This window comes from Schistocerca gregaria, chromosome 2 (genome assembly GCF_023897955.1).
Source record: "Schistocerca gregaria isolate iqSchGreg1 chromosome 2, iqSchGreg1.2, whole genome shotgun sequence".
Classification (NCBI taxonomy): domain Eukaryota; kingdom Metazoa; phylum Arthropoda; class Insecta; order Orthoptera; family Acrididae; genus Schistocerca; species Schistocerca gregaria.
In genome coordinates, this window is record NC_064921.1 from 375015286 (window position 1) to 375040513 (window position 25228).

Sequence of the window (25228 nt, forward strand, 5' to 3'; positions counted from 1 at the left end):
AATCTCGAGATTATGTTGGCGTCCCAGGAAGGAAAAACAATGCTTTAAGGAAGAACTGGCTGCAGCATGCTCCGAACATGAAGAAATAAAGAACAAAATGGTTATAGTGGAAAGTAATCAACAAAATACTTGTGTATTGTGTTCATGTGACTCATGTGTGACCGAGAATACTGGAAATAACAAGCTTGTTATTGGAAATAAGGAATGTGACTTTAGTGCTTCAATCAATCACACCAGTAATGATGTACGTTGCACCAGCAGCTCAAAAGGTAAAAAGCAACCAATTCCAATATCAGATAAGACAAACATACTCAGAAAACGACACCAAAACATCTTACAAACTCATGTTTACCCACCAATGATCCCCAAAACAAAGTGGAAATGGTACGAAATTCCATGAAAACAAAAAATAAGTGAACAAAAGTGTAAGACAATCATCTTCAGCAACAGCCAAGGCTGCAATATACCAAAATTTCTAAATGAGGGTGACCACATTCAGGTAACATCTATCCCCAACCAAATGCAAGTGTTGTCCTAAAAAATATTGATCAGAACTCTCCAAAAACATGCACCTCTGACACTGTTGTAATTGCAGCAGGAACAAACGATGTGGCCTGCAACAACAGCCAGAATATACAAAAACCAATAAAAAAAACTACCATGCATTTCATCAAAGAAAGTGTTTCTAGTGGACGGACCATTCAGACACGGCCTTCCAAACAGGTTGCGTTTAAACACAGATGTAACAAACACAAACTCACAAATCTATAAACTCTGTTCAACATTCGCAAATGTCACCGTAATTGATGCTAGCAAGTTTCACAGAGAACGCAACACACAACATAGGTTCCACTTGAACAACCTTGGCGGAAGAGAATTCGCAAATCACGTATCACAATCTGTAGAGCAAAAAAAGGACAAAGTGGTTCTATAATACCTTTAAGGGACAAAACATAACTGTAAAAATCCTTGCACCCAAAGACAAAACCAGTGTGAACCATACAGGTTTCGCCAACGAGGTAGGATGTTTAATCTAGAAAATTTTTATGGCCACACCCCTTACCTCCGCATATGTAAATGTCATTCGCATTACAAAACATTGGCTGAAACCAGACTAAATTAGTTCAGCTAGCATATCTGGTTACACATTAGCTACCCCCTATTGCAGGAAAAGCCAGAGAGGTGGAGGTGCTGCCATATTTATAAAAAAATTCCATGAACTACAGACGTTTTGACCTGTTTGACCATTGAAATACAGAAAACGATTTTGAAGCAGCTGTAATCGAAATTCTGGAACCAAATATATTCATAACATGTATCTACCATTCTCCAACAGGCGATCTGTGTGTCTTCCTAAACAACCCTGAAATACTCCTAAACAAACTTTACCCAAACTAAAAGGTACTAATTTTATGTGTTGATTTCAATGCTGATTTCCAGTCTACAGGGCATGTGAAAGAATCCCTACTGAATCTCACTAACTCATTCAGTCTGAATCCCACAGTGACAGTGGAGGCGGATTTATTTGCCGGTTTGTTGCAATCGACTAGGTGGGGTTTATGGTGGAGGGCGGTCGGGGTGAGGGGGTGTGGGAGTGTCGTCGTCCTGTTTGTGTAATTGCCTTGCGTGTTCGTGTTGGTGTATTGTGTCGGGGAAGGTGTGGAGGGTGTTGTTTATGATTGTTCTTGGTGGGTAGGTGTATTTGTGTTTGGGTTTGTTTCTGTGTCCGGTTCCGTGGGTGTATATAGTGTGTAGGTCACTACTCCTGCTTCGGGGCAGAAAGGGGATGAGGTGGTTTAGTTTATGTGTATTTGGCAGCATCTGTCATTTAAGAACTTCTGCCTTCGAATATATGTAGCGTTTCACAGGCATGCTTTGTAGCCACAAAGATAAATACTGGCGACAAAACCTCAGCGTCAGTAAATAAATAAAAAAAGGCGGTAAACAAGCTTTTTTTTCTCCACTCCGAGTAAATACAAACTCTGTATTGTTCATCTTCAAATGTAGCAGAGTTTCAATGTACTATGGAAACCTGACTGGCAAGACTATTTGGGATGTTTGTCAATATGGCCAACTCTACGTTCTGAATTTTTTCCTACCTGTGAGAAGAGATAGGAGCCTGATGAAATGTGACTCACATGCAGTATTCTCTTTACCATAAGAATAATACGAAATATAAACATTTTGCCATGTATTCTTTTGTGTTAGCTGCTATCTCATTTAAATCCTGTGTGCCTAATAAACTACGAAACTAGAGTGTGACAACAGCAAACGCGGAAGAATACAGGTATCGTGTCATGTTTATATTCCTATTATTCTTTTGCCTAATAGTGATACCGTCAGAAATGAAGCACGGCAACTGACTAGATTTTTAAATCTAAGAACACTAATTTCTGTGCAGAATTTGATGTACTAAAGAAGCGGCCGCAAAGATATTCAAACGGAGAAAAATTTTCGCCTAACTCTCGTTCAGAACGTGTTCTATCATACACAGTCTATTATTTGGTTCTTGATGATCATTATCAAAGAAAGCAGCAGTGTAAGTAACAACAAATAGCAGTCTCTTGCCACTGTTTCGCTAATGAGACTATTCCTCTCTCTGTTTTTCTTAATTGTAAGCGGCGGTAGCGCACACAAAAGCAAGCCATGCCGCGAGCGGTGACAGGCCGTAAACACGCACTATCACAATGCGACAATCAATGCGTGACAGTACAGTAATGCATTTTCAGCTTAGAGTGACGTAAACACCTATTACAAAGGAAACGGCACTTATCAGATCAAAGCAAAATAAGCAATCTATTCAAAACAGACGAAGCATGTGAAAAAGGAAGGGTACGCGTATAAATACGAACGGAGCGCCAGATGCATAGCAATAGCTACCTGGTAAAGCTTAACTGCTAAGCTTACGACTCAAACCAAACTACTGTGGGTGTATCATCAATAATTCGACCTAAATTGTGTCTCATATTACAATGGACCAACTTTGTTTCGATTTGGAGGTGTGGCCTAAAACTTTTCTCTTCCCTTGAATTTCGAGTCTCAAATTTCAGGTGCGGCTTAGATTCGGGAAATTTTTTTTCCTTTTATTTCGGGTCTCATTTTTCAGGTGCGGCTTAGATTCGAGTAAATACGGTACTCTGACTATTGCAATATTACACAAGGTGTGGCCCAAGGCTCAATACTTGGACATGTGTTCTTCCTTGTGTACATAAATGACCTACCATCAAACATCAATGCCAGTACCAGAACACTCTCTGTGGATGATACCAGTATTTTCATTACAAGCAAAAATGAACATGAACTCCAAGAGGCAATAAATGGAAATGCAGACGAACTTGGTGATTGGTTTGAGGAAAAAAAAGCTCTTAGTTTAACACAAAGAAAACCACTTACATAAACTTCCACCAAAGAACAAATAAAATTATGCCTGATATGAAATTACAGTGTTCCCAAATCTCAGCAAATCCCTGCATACTGCACAAACCTAGAAACTGTTCACACAGCCTACTGTGCACAATTCCACAGTGTAATGCAGTATGATATTGTATTCTGGGGAGACTCTACACATAGCCCAAACATTCTCCTCACCAAAGAGAGAGCTATAAGAATAATGAATAAGGCAAAGACGACTGATAGCTGAAGACATTTCTTCCTACCCCTTGGCAGCCTGTATATACTAGAACTATGCAAATTTGTAAAAAGTAATATTACAAAATTTAATAAAAACGTAAATGTCTATGACTATGATACTAGGCAGAAAATGAAACCCCATGTTAAAGAAATGCGCACCTCTGCCTTTAAAAAGTTTCCCTTCAACAAAGGCATTAAAATATACAGCAGCCTGCCATCAGAAATAAAAATAAATAATCAAAATATCCACCGGTGTACTGCCGATCTATAGTGTCCAACGGGCACAATATTTCGGCGATCAAACATGTCGCCATCATCAGGTGAACTGACGGACTGAGTTCCTGTGAACGTGAGGTCACGGAGATCCGTACGATATGGCTGCTCAGGGGGAACTGGGTTTGGTCGCGGCGGCGGCCGATTTAAATACCCTCCGCCCGCAGCGCGCTCCCTCCACCGTCCGCGCCCCGCGCCACGGTAGCGCGGTGGAACAGATTGCGGCGGCGTCTGAGATGACGTCGGTGTGATGGCTGTCCGCCACGGTCGTCACAACTATGCGTTTGCTCGATTTACTCTTGATTAACCCAATCGCTGGTTCCCAAGCCTTGCTAAGATTATAGCCACAGTCACGGTTTATGAGGTCGTCACTGATGCGAATTTCGATGGCCTCTCTAACAACGCTGTCCCAGTATCTCGACGTCTGTACCAGAATCCTCGTGCGGTCATACTCCATAGCGTGATTTTCCGACAAACAATGTTCAGCGGCCGCCGACTTGCTCGGATACATCAGTCGAGTGTGCCTCTGGTGTTCACGGCATCGATCCTCGACGGTACACATCGTCTGACCAATATACGACTTGCCACATTGACACGGAATCTGGTACACGCCGGCCTTCCTCAAACCGAGGTCATCTTTGGCTCTCCCCACCAGTGCACGAGTTTTATTCGGAGGACAAAACACAGTTCCGACCCGGTGTTTCTTCAGAATGCGGGCAATTTTCCCCGAGAGTGAGCCTGTGTATGGAATAAATGCAGCGACTACCTCCTCCCTCGTGACTTCATCCATCTCAACAGGTTGTGCTGCAGTGGTTGGGCGGAGAGCACGTTGGATCTACCACTTGCGGACGGAACTGTGTTTTGTCCTCCAAATAAATCTCGTGCACTGGTGGGGAGAGCCAAAGATGACCTCGGTTTGAGGAAGGCCGGCGTGTACCAGATTCCGTGTCAATGTGGCAAGTCGTATATTGGTCAGACGATGCGTACCGTCGAGGATCGATGCTGTGAACACCAGAGGCTGATGTATCCGAGCAAGTCGGCGGCCGCTGGACATTGTTTGTCGGAAAATCACGCCATGGAGTATGACCGCACGAGGATTCTGGTACAGACGTCGAGATACTGGGACAGCGTTGTTAGAGAGGCCATCGAAATTCGCACCAATGACGACCTCATAAACCGTGACTGTGGCTATAATCTTAGCAAGGCTTGGGAACCAGCGATTGGGTTAATCAAGAGTAAATCGAGCAAACGCATAGTTGTGATGACCGTGGCGGACAGAGCCATCAGACCGACGTCATCTCAGACGCCGTCGCAATCTGTTCCACTGCGCTACCGTGGCACGGGGCGCGGACAGCGGAAGGAGCGCGCTGCGGGCGGAGGGTATTTAAATCGGCCGCCGCCGCGACCAAACCCAGTTCCCCCTGAGCAGCCATAATATACGGATCTCCGTGCCGGCACGTTCACAGGAGCTCAGTCCGTCAGTTCACCTGATGATGGCGACATGTTTGATCGCCGAAATATTGTACTGCAGAAATAATATCCAACCAGGTACTGTTGTGCATATGTGTGAGAGGAATACAGCACTAAAATACAAACGTGTGAATATGTAATTTGTGTGTTCATGATTTCTCAGAAAATATGTATGTAAACTCATGTTTGTGTAAACTTTCGGCATATAACTTAATGCCAGTAAATTATCATAATGTCCAACATCAAATGTATGTTTGTTCATCACCATGTGCATCTCATATACAGTATTGATTCAGAGGACAATAAATAAATAAAGCTCAGTTCAATTAACTGACCGTAATTATTTCTTATTACAGGGACACTGCTGACATGTAAACAGATTTAGTTACTATATTACTGATACAGTTAGGAAACTAACTCATAGAAATGCATAAAGTATTCATGTAGCTAATTTCCAAAATATGTTAGGAACATCAGCACTCAATAAGTTTCCAGATAATTACCACTTTTGTGTATGGTATTGTTTATTTAGCTGTTTTTACAGTTTTGTCATCAAAAAGGCTTATTACAGTCTAAACTCTTATCACTATAAAGCTTAGATCATTCAATTAATTTGAAATAATGTGAAACTTTTAGTATCCATTTTTACAAAGTTATATGAATACTTGGCCTAAAGCCATTTTGAACTCCAGTCTGTTCCAAGACTTTGAACGCTGAACCATTGTTAGTCAAAACAGCCATAATGCTTTTGTGCAGTAATGTGTTTAACTTAATATGAAACCAGACTGTGAATTAGAACTGTTAATAGCGTATGCTGATGAACCTGAATACGAAAAACACTCATTGCCTAGATTTCAAGTGGAACCAACGTCAATCTGAACCGTAATAATGTAATGATTGCAATGATGTGTAGTTGCGAATCAGAAGACGGACAGTGATGTAGGACAATTAACACGGGTTGCTATTAACTTTAATATAAAAGTGTCACATGTACTCTTCATCTGAGTGAGACTGTTATTGTTTGTTTATGCCATACCGCATAGTGACTATTGTCATATAATTAGAAGGTGCAGTATGTGCACACCTGGTAAATGGGTCTTCACTAGGTAATTAAAACATGGACTGGTCGTAACTAATTCAATGAGGAAGTCTGACATTTATGGAAGTACAACTCGTGATGCCAAACGTGTGTAGATCACATTACTGGATGTAGATAGTGCTGCAGCCACCCATATTTACAGTTTTTCACTATGATCACTGCCATGGAGGAACTACAAACTGATATATGGCCAGGTTCACCAGTGTCATACAATTTTTGAAATTCTGACACCATCCATAGATTTGCTGCCATGCCAAATATGTGTTAACTATATTGGACCTACACTTTTCAATGAATTCCAAATGAGTTTCGTAACTTCACTACATAGGAATCAGACAAAATTTAGCATCCATTGTGCAAGTGACCAGTGTGGCACTCAAGCAATGTTTTTGTCAGTGTTTGCACATCTACATGATACTATCATCTAGTGAACACCCAGTACACTGTAAAGAACATCTTTGCCAAATTAGAGATTATTATTCACTTTTCAGTAACACATTTGCAGCTTTGACTTCAGTTGTTTATGCATTTCCATTTGTCAATGCTTGTTGTTTGTTGTTGCCTTCAGTCCTGAGACTGGTTTGATGCAGCTCTCCATGCTGTCAATGCTTAGAATTTAAATTAGTAAAAAGATCTGATCAGAAATAGAATATTACTCTTTTTTTTAACATACCTGCATGTGAGATCAACTACTGACACATCAGGTACAGGGACACGAAAAGCCATTCCAGTCAGGCAACCAACTAATGATGGAATAACTTTAGTGACAGCTTTGGCTGCTCCAGTAGCAGCTGGGATGATATTCTGACCAGCTCCCCGACCATCACGCCATAACTGTAAATAACAATAAATAAATCATAGTGTAATTTACTAGCTTCACTGAAATTAAAATTATTCATATAATTTTTGGGAATTTTCTTATTTTTTGTGTATTGCTAACAATATACAGTATGGAATATAATGTTGCTATGTCTGGAGATCTTGGAAGCCAGGTGAAAGTAACTAATTTACTGATTAGGGAAAACATAGCTGAGACATTTCTTCACACATACTTTAGAATATGAAGGTTCTTATTCATCCTGGAAGTACATTCCACATGGCCAAGAGAATTCTTTTAACAAATGAATCTGACTTTCAGTACTCAATTTGTCCCAATTCAATCCTCACATTTATGTTAAGTTCACCACGATAGAAATCTAACAATTCATCTCACATGTACATCTTTATTCTAACACTTCCACTTTCATTGAATCTATAAACCTCACTGTTGACCATACTGGAACTTGATAAGAGATTTGCAATATAATATGGACACATCAAAATTTTTTGTCTGATGGATCACAACAGTTTCCGTTATAAAGTGAGTATAGCACAGCACTAAACAAATATTCTATGACATCATTTCTCACTACTTTCAATTGAGAAGCCAAATGTAATGTTTATTATTTAGTCACACAAGATATGAACAATGATAGTGTTGAAAGACCTGTTCTGGATATTTCTGCTACTGCTTTATCATTCTCGGAGTTTGATAACTGCATGAATTATCAAAATGTGAAATCCAAACCAGCCAGACACCAATGTCCCAGCATGTTACCCATACTTTTTAATTTATCTGAACTCAATTAAGAATGTAACAGCAGAAAATCAAGATTGCTGATAGAGCCTACTCGTCAGAACAAGGTCAAGTACTTACTAAACGTAGCCCACTTTGAATCAGATGTTCAGTCAAGGCAATCCACCAGGAAGCCAACAGTCCCTCCAGTAGGAAATTAAAACAAAAATCGGAGATACACGTGTCATAAATACCATCTAAGCAGTACACAGTAGTGAACCCTGTACACAGCAGGGAATACCAGTTGGACAGTAAACAAAAGTCTTATAGGCTACTCTAATTTGATGCTCAGTGTATATGACATGTCAAGAAGACTGCATGAAACTACGAGTCAAAAATGCTGAGTATGTCAAAGAAACACAATTTGAAGGTATAATTAGACACAACTACAGAGTACCGAGGAATGATTTCTCTCAGTCATTTGTCTATACAGGCATGTAACTGTAGTGCTGATACAACAAGTGATAAAATGATTCTGCATATTCAGATAATTCATATAGTCAAGTTCATATAATTATGGTCCTGAATATATGTGGCAGTATTTACACCAAAGCTGAGTAAGAACTAATATACGCTTCACATCAAATGTCATTAGTTATTTTATCTTCGTGGATACCAAACTGTCTGCAAGTGATTTAAAAAATCACGAGGGAACAGGTGGGACCTAGTGGATAAAGAATGCACCAAATAGAGGATAAAGGGTTAAACAATATTTTTTAACACTTATGTGGAAGTAGGAAGACCTATATCAATAGGGGCCTCAACAGGAACAGTCTTGCAAGTCAGCTGAAATAAGTACAATGGGACCAGACTACAAGAAACAAAATTTGGCCAGTCATACCAATCACCTACATCACACATGATAGACTGGCCTGGAAACAGAATAACCTATTTATGAACAATATAGGAAAAGAGGCATTGCTACTTACTGTAAAGAAGGGACATCAAGTTGCACACAGGCAAAATTAAAAGACACTTACATATACATTTTGGTCACAGCCTCCACACACACACACACACACACAAACACACACACACACACACACACACACACACACACACACACACACACACACACACACGTGTGCACACCTCTCACACACACACGACCACCAACTCCAGGATTGCAACATCATGTAGGTGCAAACAGCAATCTGGAGGGGGAGGGACAGCAGTGTATGGGCAGGAGAGAGATGAACGCTGTCTGGTGGAGTGTACAGGGACTAGACTGCCAACAGGCACAGCATCAGCATGTTGTGAGGCACGGAGGAGAGGGGGAGGGGGAGTAGGAGGGAAAGACGGGTAGATGCATTTGCATTGGCAGAGGGCTGCAAATAAAAAGCATGCGAAGTGAGACGATAGGACAGAGGGGCAGATATTGTTGGGTGGAGGGTGTGAGGACAGTGCTGCAGGTTGAGGCTGGGATAATTATGAGAGTGGAGAATGTGTTGTAAGGATAACTCTTGTCAGCCAGTTCAGAAAACCTGGTGGTGGAGTGAAGGATCCAGTTGGCTCAGGTAGCGAAGCAGCCATTGAAATCAAGTGTGTTATGCTCAGATGTATGCAATCCCACAGGGTGATCTACTTTGCTCTTGGCCATGGTGTGGCAGCAGCCAATTCGTCCTGGTGGACAGCTGATTGGTAGTCATGCCAATATAAAAAGCTGTGCAGTGATTGCAGCAGAGCTGGTAATTGACATGGCTGCTTTCACAGGTGGCCCGGCCCCTGATGGGATAGGATAAACCTGTGACAGGACTGGAATAGAAAGTGCTGGGTGGGTGGATTGAGCAAGTTTTGCCCCTAGGTCTTCCATGGACCTGTGTTGTGGAGGTTGGGTGGGTGATGGAACATCACTTTAGGAGGGGTGGGAAGTATGTTGGTTAGGACCTCCCTCATTTCAGGGCACAATGATAGGTAATCAAGATCCTGGCGAAGCATGTGATTCAGTTGTTCCAGTCTGGGATGGTACTGGGTGATGAAGGGGACATTCCTTTGTGGCTGGTTCTTGGGGGATGGTGGGAGGATTGGGGGTGTGAGGGGAAATGGCATGGGAGATCTGTTTGCGAATCAAGTATGAGGGATATTGCTTGTCTGTGAAGGCCTTGGTGAGATCCTCAGCATACTGGGCAAGGGAGATTTTGTCACTGCAGATATGCCATCCCCAAAGCAGCCAGGCTACATGGGAGGGATTTTTGGCATGAAAGGGATGGCACCTGTCAAAATGCAAGTACTGTTGGTGGTTGGTGGGTTTGATGTGGACACGTGTGCAGATGGAGCCATCAGAGAGGAGGAGGTCAACATCTAGGAACATGGTATGCTGGTTTGAGGAGGACCACATGAAGTCGATGGGAGAGATGTTGAGTTTGTGAAGGAATGAAGATACGGTGTCTTGGCCGTTGAGTCCAGATCATGAAGATATCGTCAATGAACCTGAACTAGGCTAGGGGTTTGGTGTTTTGAGATGGCCCATAGAAAGGTTGGCATTGAAGGGTGCCGTGTTGGTGCCAATGGCTGTGCCTCGGGTCTTACATACCTTCCCTTCAAATAAGAAGTGGTTGTGTGATAGGGTAAAGTTAGTAAGGTGTATGAGGGATGAGTAGTGGGTTTGGAGTCTGAAGGATGTTGGGAAAGGTAGTGTTCAATAACGGTAACATCATGGGCATGAGGGATGTTGGTGTATAGGGAGGAGGCATCAACAGCGACGAATAGGGATCCAGGAGGCAAAGGGATGGGGATGGTGGAGAGTCGGTGAAGGAAGTGGTTTGTGTATTTGACGTGAGAGGCTAGATTCTGAGCAATTGGTTACAAGTATTGGTGAATGAGGACCAAAATTCTTCCAGTGGGAACTCTATAACCAGACACAATGGGGCATCCAGGATTGTTGGTTTTTTTGGAGCATGTAGAAGATGGGTGTGCAAGGCGTCATAGGAGTGAGGAGGGGAATACATTCAGGTGAAGTGTTCTGGGAAGGGCCAAAGCCTTTAACTATGGATTGGAGTTTGTGTTGGATTTCCAGGATGGGATCACTCTGACAGGGTTTATAGGTGGGGAGTAAAATAAGTGCTGGAGGCCTTCTGCTAGGTAGTCACTGCAATTCATAGTAACAGTGATGGAACCTTTGTGCGCAAGTAGGTGATTATGTCAGGATTTGTTTCAAGGTTGTGTATGGCTATTCTTTCTTCTACTGAAAGGTTGGTGTTCTGAGAATGTGACATGAGGAACAATAGTGAGGCTAAGTTGGCAGTAAGGAATTCCTGGAAGCTGACCAGTGGGGGATTAGGTGGAAGTGGGGTGGATCATGGTTGGATGGTGGTATGAAGCAGAAGAGGCAGGGTTCATTGTTGGAATTAAGAATGGTTTTAGTTGGAGGGACTAGCGACAAAGAAGTGCTTCCATTGCAGGGATCAGGAGGAGGAGAGTACGTCTTGTTTTGAGGTAGCAAAAACATACCTCTGTGGCTCACTGCTCACTGATTTGCCTGTTTTGTATGTACATGCAGCACCTTGTGATGTGCGACTGGCTGCAGGCTGGCAAAACTGACCCCCTCCCCCTTGCAGTGCAATTTGTCGGTCACAAAGTAATTGATCAACAGAACTTCCTCCAGGTCATCTGTGTCTACTTCGGTCAGATAACATTTTCTGATTACACTTCTCTTTTTATTCAGATTTTTGTACCAAATTTTTCACCTGTAGGCCTCTGGCTCTTAGTCATACATTTAGTTTTTGAGTGTGTAGTGTGAGAGGACTCACTCTCCCCCCAGTTATGTTGTATTGGGGGAGTGTTTTAATTGTAGTGTAAGTGCGCGCAGAAGAAGTATGGGTATGATATTTTAATTCAAAGTGGAATAAACCAGTTGTTTGGAACAAAAATATTCGTGTATCACAACCTCATCACTGTTTAAAGAATATTTAGGAAGAGAATGAACTACAGAAGAGTGGGAGGTGAGATAAGGCTTTCACTGTAAGAACAGTGTGGAAAATGAGATAAGGCTTGCATTGTAGGCTTGCAGCGAGAACTTTATAGTTCTCGGAGTATGTTCCTTAGGAGTAAGTTCATACCCTCAAAAAAATTGGCTACCTATGAATATCTGGTGCCTAGGTTTCTGACTAGACAGACTGCAACAAGTAATAGCCAACTATAAAAGCAATAAACAGTGCACAGGTTGCTTACACACTACAGATGCACAGGAACTTTTGAAACTTCTGCCAATGTCTAAAATGAGATATGAGTTGACAGTTGAAGGGACATCTAGAAGTTGTGCTACAAGTGCTTTTAAGTTCGCAGAATGAGGTCTGAATTTCAAAACTTATTTAGGTTTATCAGACAGAAGGAAAACACCTTTTCCTAATTCTATACAACTCCTGCCTGAACAAATGACAATTGTTTTCTTTATCTTTTTTTGCCTGCCTATTTGTTGATGCGTTGTTCAGTCCTTGTGGCTCTGAAAAGGCAAAATTTCTGCAAACAAGTAATTCATAGTGGCTGCTAAAACCTGGGAAAAAATTCTGAGAATTCTGGAAGTTGAGGAGGAAGGTGATGTCAAGAAGCTCCTGGTAAATTAAAGGTGAAAGGAAGAGGCAGGATGCAGATGGAGATGGGGGCAGCACACCACAATGACTTTTCTTTCCTCTCAGGTGAGCTATATACGAGCCACAAGCAGTCATTTGGTCACAGGTTTTAAACAATGATAATTTCTTCAGAATAATGTTCATATAATTTAAACACTGAGATATTAAATATTTTAAAATATTTGATTTGTAAAACTCAAAGATCAATCTCAATAATAGATTACAAATGCAGAATTCCCTGAGATTTCTGGGTTTTCCAGAAGAATCGTGCTGGAAATAGAAGATACACTGTCACATACTTTAATGGAAATATTTTGGTATGAACTGACAGAAGAGTAACTTACATTAATCAAAAAAATATTTCTTTCAAAAAATATTGTTTACAAAAGAAATTTTAGAATTCCTAAACTTCAAATACAAATTTGAAATTGATTTAACACTATCCTTTTCTAACACTGAAACAGTAGTTTCCGAAAAATGTATGCTTTTGCTGACACTTATGTTTTAACTAGGATACTGTAGTAATTAAAGAGCTGTATTCTTCAAGAAGTTCTGGTGCAAACAGCTAGGTTATAAATAAGCACAAAGTGCAGCAACTGCAGCTCAGTTAGACTGTATGAGGTTTTAGTCAATAATATGTTTTTGACGTATTCAGAAGTTCAGGTCTTCAGATAAGATTTGTATTAAAAATTATATTATTCACGAATTAAAATGTGAAAAGTACTTCAATCAGTATGATAAGAAACCCATCCCTACAGACAATGGGTGGGATATGATCTGCAAACTATCTACAAGACTCCAGAAAAGAAAGTGCATCCACTTATATTTCTTTAATGTTATTAGTATATAGTACGGCAATGGTTGTTTAGTTACAGCACAAGTATGTCCAACTTCATTAATAAAGCTTGTCTGAGAAATCAGAAAAAATACAATAACGTCAACGTAAAACTACATTCAACATTGGTCAACAAAAATTTTTAACCTATTCCTCTCTCAATATGTGAGACTACTGTTATCATTTTGATGGGCTACCTGAAAGTAAAAGGGATACAGGATATTCTATGTCATGAAGACATTGTATATGAAGAAAAATGATTCTGAAAGACACACTTCCATCATGGCAACTTTCCGAATCACCACTACAGGATACACATCAGAAACTCCCGAACTTCATTCCTGTAACTAAACATCAGATTGTGATTTATCACAAGCATTACCGCCCTCCTTACATAGCAAAACACAGCTACTTGCTTAAGTCTCATGGTCCACGTTATTACACCTGTTTGATATGCTGCATTTAAATTTGTATGCAATTGAGCACAGTGAGAAATTTATTATTATGATACTGAGAACCAGCATCCCAGATTGTCAGTAAATAATTTCAAACAAAATAAAAATAAAATAAAATAATTTTAAACAATGTCTTGCCCAATCTTCTGTAGAATTACAGATGTTAATTTCTTTTAAGTTGATATTGATTTATTACTACAGCACAATAATGAAATTATTTTAAGCCTATAGTACAATCTTCTACAAACACCTTGCTGTTAAACTCTTCCTAACTTATAGTGCTTGTTACATAAAATTAGGGTATATTGAAATTAAGCTTGCACTGATTGTAGTAAAAAAAATTTCACTCTCATAATTAACCTTATAACTCAGAGGTACTATGGTGTAAATACATCAATCTTCCTATTCAAATTTTGTTAACATGCTTTCTGCAACAAATATGGCTAATGACTATGATGAATTATAATTACCGTATATACTCTAATAATCCGCGCACTCCAATTTTGAAGAGAAAAAAAAATTATTTTTGCTTTAATTTGTTTTATTTAAAAAAAATTGGTCCAACGTTATGACGTGTTCAAAAGTATGTATAATAACTACTGGTTTGAAGCAACGCTGCTGTACAGGTTGATACATTGTTGAAATGCAACTGATTCAGCGGCGTGTACCTGGCCAGCTGGCCCATTAGGCGGGCGGGCGGCCGGGGAACATTATCACCGCCAGCCAGGACTCTATGCGTACCTACAATACCAAAAAAAAAGAAATGTGAATTACCTTGTTTAAGAATTTGTTAATATGGTATGTTCAATAAAATATTTTAGTCAATACTGGTACGTTTCCTCTCTTACCACTCTATTCATCCCTTTCATCGTCATCACGATGCGGGAGAATGAATCATTGTCTTCACCATCTTCCCATAGAGTGTCAGCCTCTGTTCCATCCAGTGAATTTGTGATTCCACATTTTTTTAAGGATTTTTCCACCAGTGGTTGCGGAATGGAGCCCGTTGCACTTTTCACCCATTCACAAATCTGGGACAAATCTGGCCGTTTGATTTTTCCGCTAGGTGTGAACTTATGGTTTTCATCAGCCATCCATTGCGTATATCGCTGTTTATGTGCAGCTTTAAATGGCCGATTTATACACACATCTAGTAATTTTAGGATGGATGTTAGGCCTCCAGGGATAATGACCAAGTCAGTTTTCCCTTTTTGTAATTTGTCTTGCACTTCCTTAGTTGTTTGTCCACGGAAGCTGTCCAGGGCCAACATGTTGCGTAAATTCAGTAACGCACCAGGACGACGTTGCCAAACATGTGTCACCCAGTCAATTACAAGTTCATTGTCCATCCACCCTTTCAGATTCACTCTCACTAATACCGGTATGCCTTTTACTGATATTTTCGGGATAGTTTTCCTTTTAAATATCACATAAGGTGGTAGCTTTTGTCCATCGCGAGTTACACACACACTGTATATCTTTGTTTCTCACTGCAGCCAGTTCGTATCATGATGCTGGATTCTCCTTTCCTGTTCACTGTGTTGTCGAGCAGCATCTCAAAATAGACTGGTGTTTGATCTGCATTACCATTTTGCGATAGTATATTGGACTGTTTACGGCGCAGATTTATCACATAATGATGAAAATTCACTATTTTTTCCTTGTAATCGCCTGGAAGCCGCTAAGCGACAGTAGTTTTCCTCCAGAATCCTAAACTATTTCGGTTGAAAAATCTTGATAGCCAGCCCTGACTAGCTTTGAAACTCTTAATGCCTAGTCCTTTGCCTAGAGACAATGCTTTAAGTTGGCACATTCCACTAGTCACTGCGCATCCGTATTGTCGCTTCTCATATACATAATCACAGAGCCTTTTCTCGCGTTCCGGATGCTTCGCTTTTTGGCTGTGAAATGCCCGGTGATTACTATTAGTTTCTTGAAGCTGCATTTTATTCTTTCGCCAGTCGCGAATACAACTCTCACTCGCGTTGTACTTTCGTCCAGCTGCACGATTTCCAATATTCTCGGCTTCTTCAATAATTTTCACTTTTTCTTTAGCAGTGTATGAGCGATAACGAGAACTTGTAGCCATAATTAACAAGTTTGAAGACGTTAATACTTCACTCCTAACGTGCTACTGATGCATCACAGACTGACGCCGCAACAATGCAATAGTATAATGGGATGTATTGTTGGTGGCGGAGCAGTACCAACATTGTTTCAAATAATCCGCACACCCCCGTTTTTCCATCCTAAGATTCGGGAAATTGTCCTAAAGTTCGGGGGAAAAATGCACAGATTATTAGAGTATATACGATAACTAGCCTTTTTTAAATTTAATTGAAGTGAGTGAAATGGGATCTGTACTATTCTGGACAGTTATTTTGTGCAAATCATATGTTTAGCAATAGCTTTTGCCATGTCTCTCACAAACACATATCTTTTTGTCACATACCAAATTAATAACAGAAACATCTTAAGCAAATATATGCAAAGCCAAAGGTTTTACAGCTGACAAAGAGAAACTTCACTTTAAATACCGCTCATAATGCAATCCTTTTTTGCAAGAATTTGCCTAGAAACTATGAAAAACATTGTGTGGACTTTGACAATAATTACATTACAGATCATATTTCCTTCCAAAGGAGATATTAAAACTCTCCAAACATATATCTAGTAATTTTTGATGATGTGCTTATTTTACCCAGATCCTGTCAATATAGCCTTTCTGTATTTTGTTATTGTTATTACTAACCACATTTGTTGACAATCATTACTACTATTATCATCCATGTGACCATACACAGCACACATAATGGAAAATAAATAAGCCAAATTTTTCTTTCTGCTTACCTTTCCCGATGGTCCATCAACTGTCTTCTGTGTTGCTGTGGTGGCATGAACTGTTGTCATCAGACCTTCTATAATTTCAAAATTGTCATGGACAACCTTTGCTAAAGGAGCAAGGCAATTTGTAGTGCAAGAAGCATTTGACACTACTTTCATATTGCTATCGTACATATCCAAATTGACGCCACACACAAACATTGGTGCATCCGCACTGGGAGCAGAGATTATGACCTTCTTAGCGCCTCCTTCCAGGTGAAGCTACATAAACCCAGAAAATATAGAAATCTTACTTACATTTATTTTGTAGGGACTTCAATGGCTTCTGGGCCATTAAATATGTTAAACAAAAAGAGAGATAGTGACATATTTCACAAATTACACACATTGAAAATTTCAAACTGACTACAGGAAAGATAAATGCCTCTAAACAAAAAGAATGAGACTGATAATAAGAGTATGACAGAAATATAACAATACAGAGTTATACATGATGAGCAGCACATTAAAGTGAAAACGAAAACTTTAAATTATTTGAATCTGGATTATTTGGAGACAAGGCACAGTTGTTGCTTTTTAAATGACTAGACTTTCACAGTTACCTTCGAGATCGTGAGGCTATTATTAGAGCTCTCTACATCTGAGTTCTTATAGGATATAAAATTAGCCACCCGTAACTTCTTTTAATATTATACTTAGAATTTTGAAAAGCTTGTAAGGGAAGAGAATCTGTATAATTGAGTTGGTTTCTGGTATTCTGCAAATGGTTCTGTGCTGATTAAAACTAGAGGTTGTACTATTTTCAGCTTCCAAATCAATGGCATAAAATTTCAAGTATATGAACGGGTAATTCCAAGTGTCACACTTTAGATAATCGTTATAGTTTAACAACACACAATATATTTTGCATATGTCATTGAAGCTCATCAAAAAGAGAATTTAATGTCAGTTTGTTAGATGATATGGTTACAGGTTAAATGTCATATAGATGCCTATCCCGTGCCAAGCCGCATTTTTCAGAAAAAGTTTCAATGTGACTGTCAAAGATTTTTCTGAAATTTTGTGTTTCCAATGAGCATAGACAATGTTTTACTTTGATAATATAATACTTGCAGAGATAGTCCCATTGTTTGAACTCTTAAGTGCAGCATTCAATGGTACACCCTTGAGTTTTCAGCAACTTTGAGATGTATTTCTGTGACAATATTTTCTATATATATATATATATATATATATATATATATATATATATATATATATATATATATATATATATATATATATATAAAACTTGGCCATCATTTACAACATTTTGCATTCTTAAGCAAAAACAGATTTCTTGAGCAATTTTCAAACAGATAATTTGAAATTTGAAGTGAAGTTGGATTTAAAAAATTAGACACTTGAAAATCCCTGGAAGGATTGCGGGAGGAACCTCTGATTTTATACATAGGTTACTAAAATAAGGTCTTAGAAACAAAATTTCATTTTCTACTGCTTTGTATTAGTTTACAAACAGAGCAAAGTTGACCATTTTTGTAAAAACATCAAAAACATGTATTTTTTAGTTCACTTTTATAATGAGTTTCCTGCAGACTTCTTTAATCTATTTTTATTAAGAAGACAATTTTCTAATCCACCTAAAAACTATATTTGGTTTTGCAATGTGAGCATATAAGACCAGGAAAAGAATGAAAAGGTGGAGGTGCATTGAAAATGTGTCCATGTTCTGTTCATTGGCACTCAAATTAAATCTGACTTTTATTATGTTCTACAATTGTTTAGTACCTTCTGGGAAAGGATATATCAAACATCATTATAACTAGGAACTGAGGTGGAGTCAAAAGAACTTTAAAAAAATTGTCTTTTGTCATGACTCATCATTGCATATTTCAACCTGTTTTTCTGCTATTATAACTACAGAATCAAACTAGTTACAGACTTCAAAATTTAACTGTGCATTACAAACGCACTGGAGATCATGGTAGTAAAATTGTTGTATAGCAGCTGCAACACCATTGTAAAAATTGCCTTCTAGTTTTACACAATTGTCAACGGCATAAATTTTGATGAATTTCACAGCAGTGTGTCTGCCATTATTTGGAAAGGATTCATGCAGTAGAGAATTTTCTTTACCACAGGTTTGTTGTATTTTTTTACAGGTTTCATTAGTCTGCTGTTGAATGTCACGAGATAACTATACTGCCAACCAGAGAATGTCACTTATGGTGCTGGAATAGCTGCAATAACATGCTGTTCCAGAACCCAGCACTTGTCACTCCTTGATGGCCATGTAAATGAATTTAGTGGGCCACGTGGGTGCATAAAGCTTATTAAAGCATCGTTCTGCTCAGCAGAAGTCTCAGAAATATTCCCAATCCACTACTCTTTTTCATAAAGGCATGCAGCATACTGTCCTGGAGGGCAGATCCGACATTAATGTATTTCCTTCACTACTGCCACTAATTTTAGCCACAAAAGATGATGCATCATTTGAAATTCTGCTGACTTGAATTGCTGTTTCATCAATGGGGAAACTACATTAAATTTACTTTCATTGGCAAAGAAGAAATGGAACATGGGCATACTCTAGCAGGAACTATAGAAAAATCAGAGTTTTTTGCCAGATGATGAAGCTATTTGGGCCAGCAGAGTTTCAAATGATAAATCATCTTTTCTGGACAAAATTAATGACAGTAGTGAAGGAGATACACAGCCCAGCAAATACATTTTACTGGCTATAAAAAAATAAAAAAATAAATAAAAATAAAAAAATAAAAAAAATAAAAAAACTGGGTTCCACAACAGCACATTATTGCAGTTATTCCAGCCCCATCAGCCACATTATCTGGCTAGCAGCATAGACTTCCTCATGGCATTCAGCAGCAAATTAATGAAATTCATAAAAAATTCACTATCTTGAATGAAGTATAAGCCTGAGCTCCTGTAAGAAGCCTCTTCTAGCTTTGGCCTCTGACACTGACAATAATGTATCATCACAGTTAGGAACCTGTGGCAAAATACCCGCCCATGGCTGCCATTACGCAGCTATCAGACATCAGTCATATGGGAGTGGGTATTCTGGTTTTCCCACTTTAAAAGAAACCAGCAGCAGTTAAGTAACCATATATCATAACAACACATTTATACAACTTTTCATCAGTACACTAATTTTCGACAGAACCACAAATTATGTGAACACATAATACACTGTACTTTATACCAGAATTAAATTAGCACATCAACAGCACTGCATAATAAGAAGACATATTCCAAGTTCTCTACAGCACAAATACTTCCAAAAAAACATGCAAACAGTTATGGAATTCAGCCAAATCTACACAAATGACTATGGTTTACAGCTTGAATGCAATTTATAAATGTGTGTTGCAACTGTTATGCAAGAGTTTTACTACCATGATCTCCAGTGCTTTCATAATGGACAGTTAAATTTTAAAGTCTATAACCAGTTTGATTCTGTAGTTGTTACAGTAGAAAAACAGGTTGAAATATGCCATGATGAGTCTTAACGGGGGCAAAAAAAAAAAAAAAAAAAAAAAAAAAAAAAAAAAAAAAAAAAAAAAAAAAATTCCATCTCCAACTCAACTCAGTTCCCAGTCATCAGGACATTTGATATTACCTTTCCCAGAGAGTACTAAGCAATTGTAGAACATAAGTCAGATTTAATTTGAGTACCAACGAATGGAATATGGACACATTTTCAATGCACCTCCAACTTTTCATTCTTTTTAGGGCCTTATATGCTCACATTGCAAGACCACTTCTAGTTTTTAGGCAGATTAGAAAACTGTCTTCCTAATGAAAATGGGTTAAAGGAGTCTGCAGAAAACTCATTATAAAAGTGAGCTAAAAAAACACCCATTTTTGGTGCTTTTACAAAAATTGTCAACTTTGCTCTTAATTTATAAACTAATACAAAGAATTACGAAATGAAATTTTGTTTCTAAGACCTAGTATTGGTGAGCTATGAGCAAAGTTTCAGATTCATCCCACAACCCTTTTTTCTTCAAGTGTCTATTTTTTCAGCCAACTTTGCCTTTTTTTCTCCCCCTTAAGAGTGCAAATATTTGTAAAAGATGATTAAGTTTTGTTTGTTTCAAGAATATATTGCCAGAGATACTATATCTCAAAGTTGCTGAAAACTCAGAGGTGAACCACTGAAAGCTGCATTATGGGGCCAAACAAATGACAATGTCTCTGCAAGTATTATGTTGGAGAAACTAAAACTTACATGTGCAAATGTTCACATAAAATTTCAGCAGAATCCATGATGCTGATGTGGTAACCTCTAGGCCACTTGGCATGGAATGACAAGACTAAATGTAATGAAAGAAAATTAAGTTCCCAAGAGTACATAACAGAGGTATGACAAGATTTTATTCAACATTTTTTTAAAAATGATAACTTACACTAGCTTTCTCTATTGTGGTGAATACACCAGTACTTTCAACTACATATACCACACTGTTTGCACCCCACGGAATGGATTTGGGATCCTTCTCATTGGAAACTTTTATAGTTTGGCCTGCAACAAAAGTAATGTGTTATACATGAATACAGTAATTTTTGTTTTATAATTACCTACTTGCAAAAGAATTTTTCAGAGAATGGGGCTGAAATTATAACAGAATTATTTGCAAGTATTCCTGGACCACTCACAGAAGCAGCACAGAAATTTCATGTAACCCTTTTCATGCACCTTTTTCTTTTCTGGCATCAGTCCCAGTTTTGAATTCACGTACAATACATACTTACCAATAATGTACTTTGATGCTTTTTCCTGTCATTCCAATGTAGTTTCCTTCAGCATTCTATCAATATGTGAAGCACGTAAAGGGAGTTTTTGTGTTGTTACTGTTTCGAGAAGAAGATAAAAATTTGAATATCTGCTGCCATAGTATTCACATCAATGTAATCCCAGTTTGGCACATGGACTCGGTGTGGGGATTGTGTTAGAATGGTGGGTCAATGGAGAGGGAGGCGGGAGGCAGGAGGATGGACTGTCAGAGGGAGGTAACCAGACTGCTAGCTAGGAATGAAGGGGAGTCTGGTGGTACGTGTATAGACTAGGCATGTGATACATGGGTGCTGGAGTCTGTGAGGAAAGGTGCACCTGTTCTGTATGATTAATAAAAGGCAGAATTGCTGGTTGTAGTAAGAAAATTAATTTAATGGTTGGGTTCTCTGCTAAGTTGCTTCTCCCAAGACCATCTCTATCACCATCCCCACATCCTTGTCATTGAGCTACACCTTCACTACTATCATTCTCATCAAACTGCTGACCATCTCCACTAATCCGACCATCTCCACTAATCCCATCACTCCTTTGTGGCTGTTAGCAGTGATTCCATGTATGTCCTGTTCAATCTCAATTAAAATGCTTTATATTCAATGCAAATAAATGTCTTCGATCCCCTCACCTCTGTCGATCTATCAATTTCCTTGTATTCCAGCACTACTCCAATCCCAGCATGGAGATATTTAAGTGACCCAGTACATACTCTCCTAGACATCTCTGGTGCCAAACTTGTAACAAAGCATTGAGTGTTTAATGCTCAGCCACATGCAGCACCATTTTGTTCATCTCATCATTCTGCAATAACTCTTGTGTGTTAACATTAAACTTTCTCATCATATCTGTGACATCCTCCACTCTCATTATGCCTTCTGAACACAGTACCCAACTGCTTCTGAAAGAATTGCACTATTCTTCCTCCTGTAGAGTTGTTGCAGCCCCAATCTCAGTTGATCAAAAGTCTCTGCATTACATAACATTTCTGTGCACCATCAATTGCCCCATCAAATGTAGCTTCATAATCTGCAACAGCTGCTTATCTGATCAACGCTGAAAGTTAGCCAGTGACTTGAGTGATATGCAAACCCTACCACATTCTCAGACACCCTGCCAGAGAAGGAAGAAACCAAGGTTAGTAACAGCTGGATTCATCCCTAGAACCTCAGACCTCAACAAGCACTCTCAGCTGAGGTACCTGATTCACTGAAGACTGCAAAGCCTCCTCATTGGTAACATCTTGTGCCTCTGACTTTGCCTCTGCCTTGAACTTAATTCTTTCCAGGACTCAAAAACAGAGAAATAGCAAAATTGACAAAGACAGAACAGGTCGTTGCAGAGTACTCTATCAATGCATTTATTCTGCCTATCAAGAGCCACCTGGACTCTTGAAACGGTTTAGTTGTGTGTCCAAAACAATTACATATAAAGCAAATCACTCCCACCAATACAGCACAAGGGGCAGAGTGCACAAGCAAATTACATTGAGTACAACACATAGGCACCAAACACTCCAAACACTCATCTCTAGCATTCCCCTTAAACCATGACAAGTCAACCAGCTCCTATGGTCTTGTGAAGGTCACCCCCAAATATAAACCTAGCCTTCCGCAGCCATTGTTAAAGTCAATAAATTATTCTGGGTTTGTGACCACATTGTCCAACTGTCAATCTGTACAGCTACTAACCCAATGGTTATGAAATGAAACTAATAGATAAAACTATGGTGACAAAGAATGACTGCAATAGAGGAGGGCAGAAGGAAGCAAAAATCATAGCTCTATTACCATACGTTCAGCGTGTCACTGAACAGGTGGGCGAAACTGTCCGCTGAGCAAACATCAAGCCGATTTTCCAAAGCAACAACAGAATAAAAGACGTTCTTCGCAACACAAAAGATGTAGTTGACAAACTACATGCTGCTGGAGTTTATGAAATCAGCCACAAATGTGCATTAGTGTATGTAGGCAAGACAGGGCAACCCATCAGAACATGAATATCTGAATACGAAAGATATGTCCAACTAAGACAACACGTCAAGTCAGCAGTGGCAAAACACCACCAGGAAGAGGGCAGCAAACAGATTGATTTTTATGAAGCTCACACATTGGTGAAACAGCCTCTTACTATCAGGACGATTACAGAGTCAATAGAAATAGCCAAGCAACCTGCCAACATGAACAGATAGGACTGGTACTGACTTCCAACATCTTGGCTGCCAGCAATAACACTGCTACGGGATGACAGCTCACATGAAGCAATACACACAGGCACACGGGAGACTGCACTGGCCACAGGTACATAGAGTGCCAGCATGCCTCAACCGGCTCTAGAAAGCAGGAAAACAATGCTATGTCACAACTATCCCCTAGTTTGCCATTCGTCAATTTGCACCAATCAAAACGTTGGGTTTCCACCAATAAAAAGAAATAATAGAAATACCAATAAAGAACTTCTAACACCCCTTTCCTTCATCCTTAATGGCCTATCAGAATTAGATAACAGCCAGGTCTGCAGGTATATAGGAACCCAAGTTTCCTCATTCAGCAGTAAACAAACACACCCTGAATGACACTCGCAAAAGTGACCGTATCGGTAGTTTTACATACTGATAATTTGACAATACGGTCACAAACGTAGAAAAATTTTATTGACATCCCCTAAACTTTGACCCCATTACTATCACCTCACAACAGCAAAAAACTAGTCTTACTCATCCCAACAACAATATTGCAGGCTCTGTGTCAGACGATGCAGTGTGGGGTGGCCTGCTCTGCTGTCGATTGCAGTGATGACGACCCTCCTGACACCACTGTCCAGCATCAGAGGGGTGGTGACAGAGACAAGGGTGTCTGTGGGCAAACACTGTCAACAGTTGCAAAGAATGTTATTGATCTCAGGCATGCCTCTCGTCATTGACTGCTTGGGGCCAATCAACTGGTGGTGGCTTCAATTTGGTGCTGATGGGCTGGCACCTTGTGCTACTGAGGCTAGCAGCCTCTTGCAGACCATGGGCATCAACATCAGCATCACATCATGTTTTGCTGTGATTGGCCCTAAAGTCTTCTCATGCAACTGTTTTGGGACACGAATCTGCGCATGGGGTACTACTCGTCCTTTGACAGCGGTCGGCTAGCAGCTGCTGTTATAGTACAGAGTCCTTCTCAGCATCGAAGTTGGCAGGCATGTACAGCAGATCAGCAGTTCTGTGAAGGACTTAGTGCAGATAGCAGCTGCATCCCAGTCTCAAACCCATGTCTACAGCTGGTGGAGCACAGTTGTCTCTCTGTCCAGCGTTGTTCTCTGTGTCCAGCATCGTTCCGGTGTGGTACCGATTTCTGGTGATAACAAGTGATCCTTGCCTTACAATCAAGACTTATTTATATGCCTCCAGTGCCCATTTGTTTCACTAAAACCTGACATATATCCATGTTACCAAAACAAGGGACTTGCTCTGGTTTGGTGACATCACCATACTCGCTACATGGTTACAGTTGTGCAACACTACTTACCGCTGAGCATGGCTATCCTCGGTGCACAATCCATTGGCATATTGGTTGCCGTACACTTGTGGCTATAGACCTGCGAGTGTTTAGACAACACTATGGCGCTTCAATGCTACTTCT

The 25228-nt window shown here is 39.6% G+C and overlaps 1 protein-coding gene across 1 annotated transcript in view; it reads right to left on the reverse strand.

The window, feature by feature from the left end:
• Positions 1–25228, reverse strand: part of LOC126320037 (glyceraldehyde-3-phosphate dehydrogenase 2-like) — a 107728-nt gene that overhangs the window by 21254 nt on the left and 61246 nt on the right. The window contains exons 4-6 of the mRNA XM_049993747.1: positions 21220–21335; positions 16796–17050; positions 7146–7306 (exon numbers count right to left, since the gene is read on the reverse strand). Of these exons, the coding sequence (XP_049849704.1) occupies positions 7146–7306; positions 16796–17050; positions 21220–21335 (532 nt within the window). The remainder of the gene's footprint in view (positions 1–7145; positions 7307–16795; positions 17051–21219; positions 21336–25228) is intronic.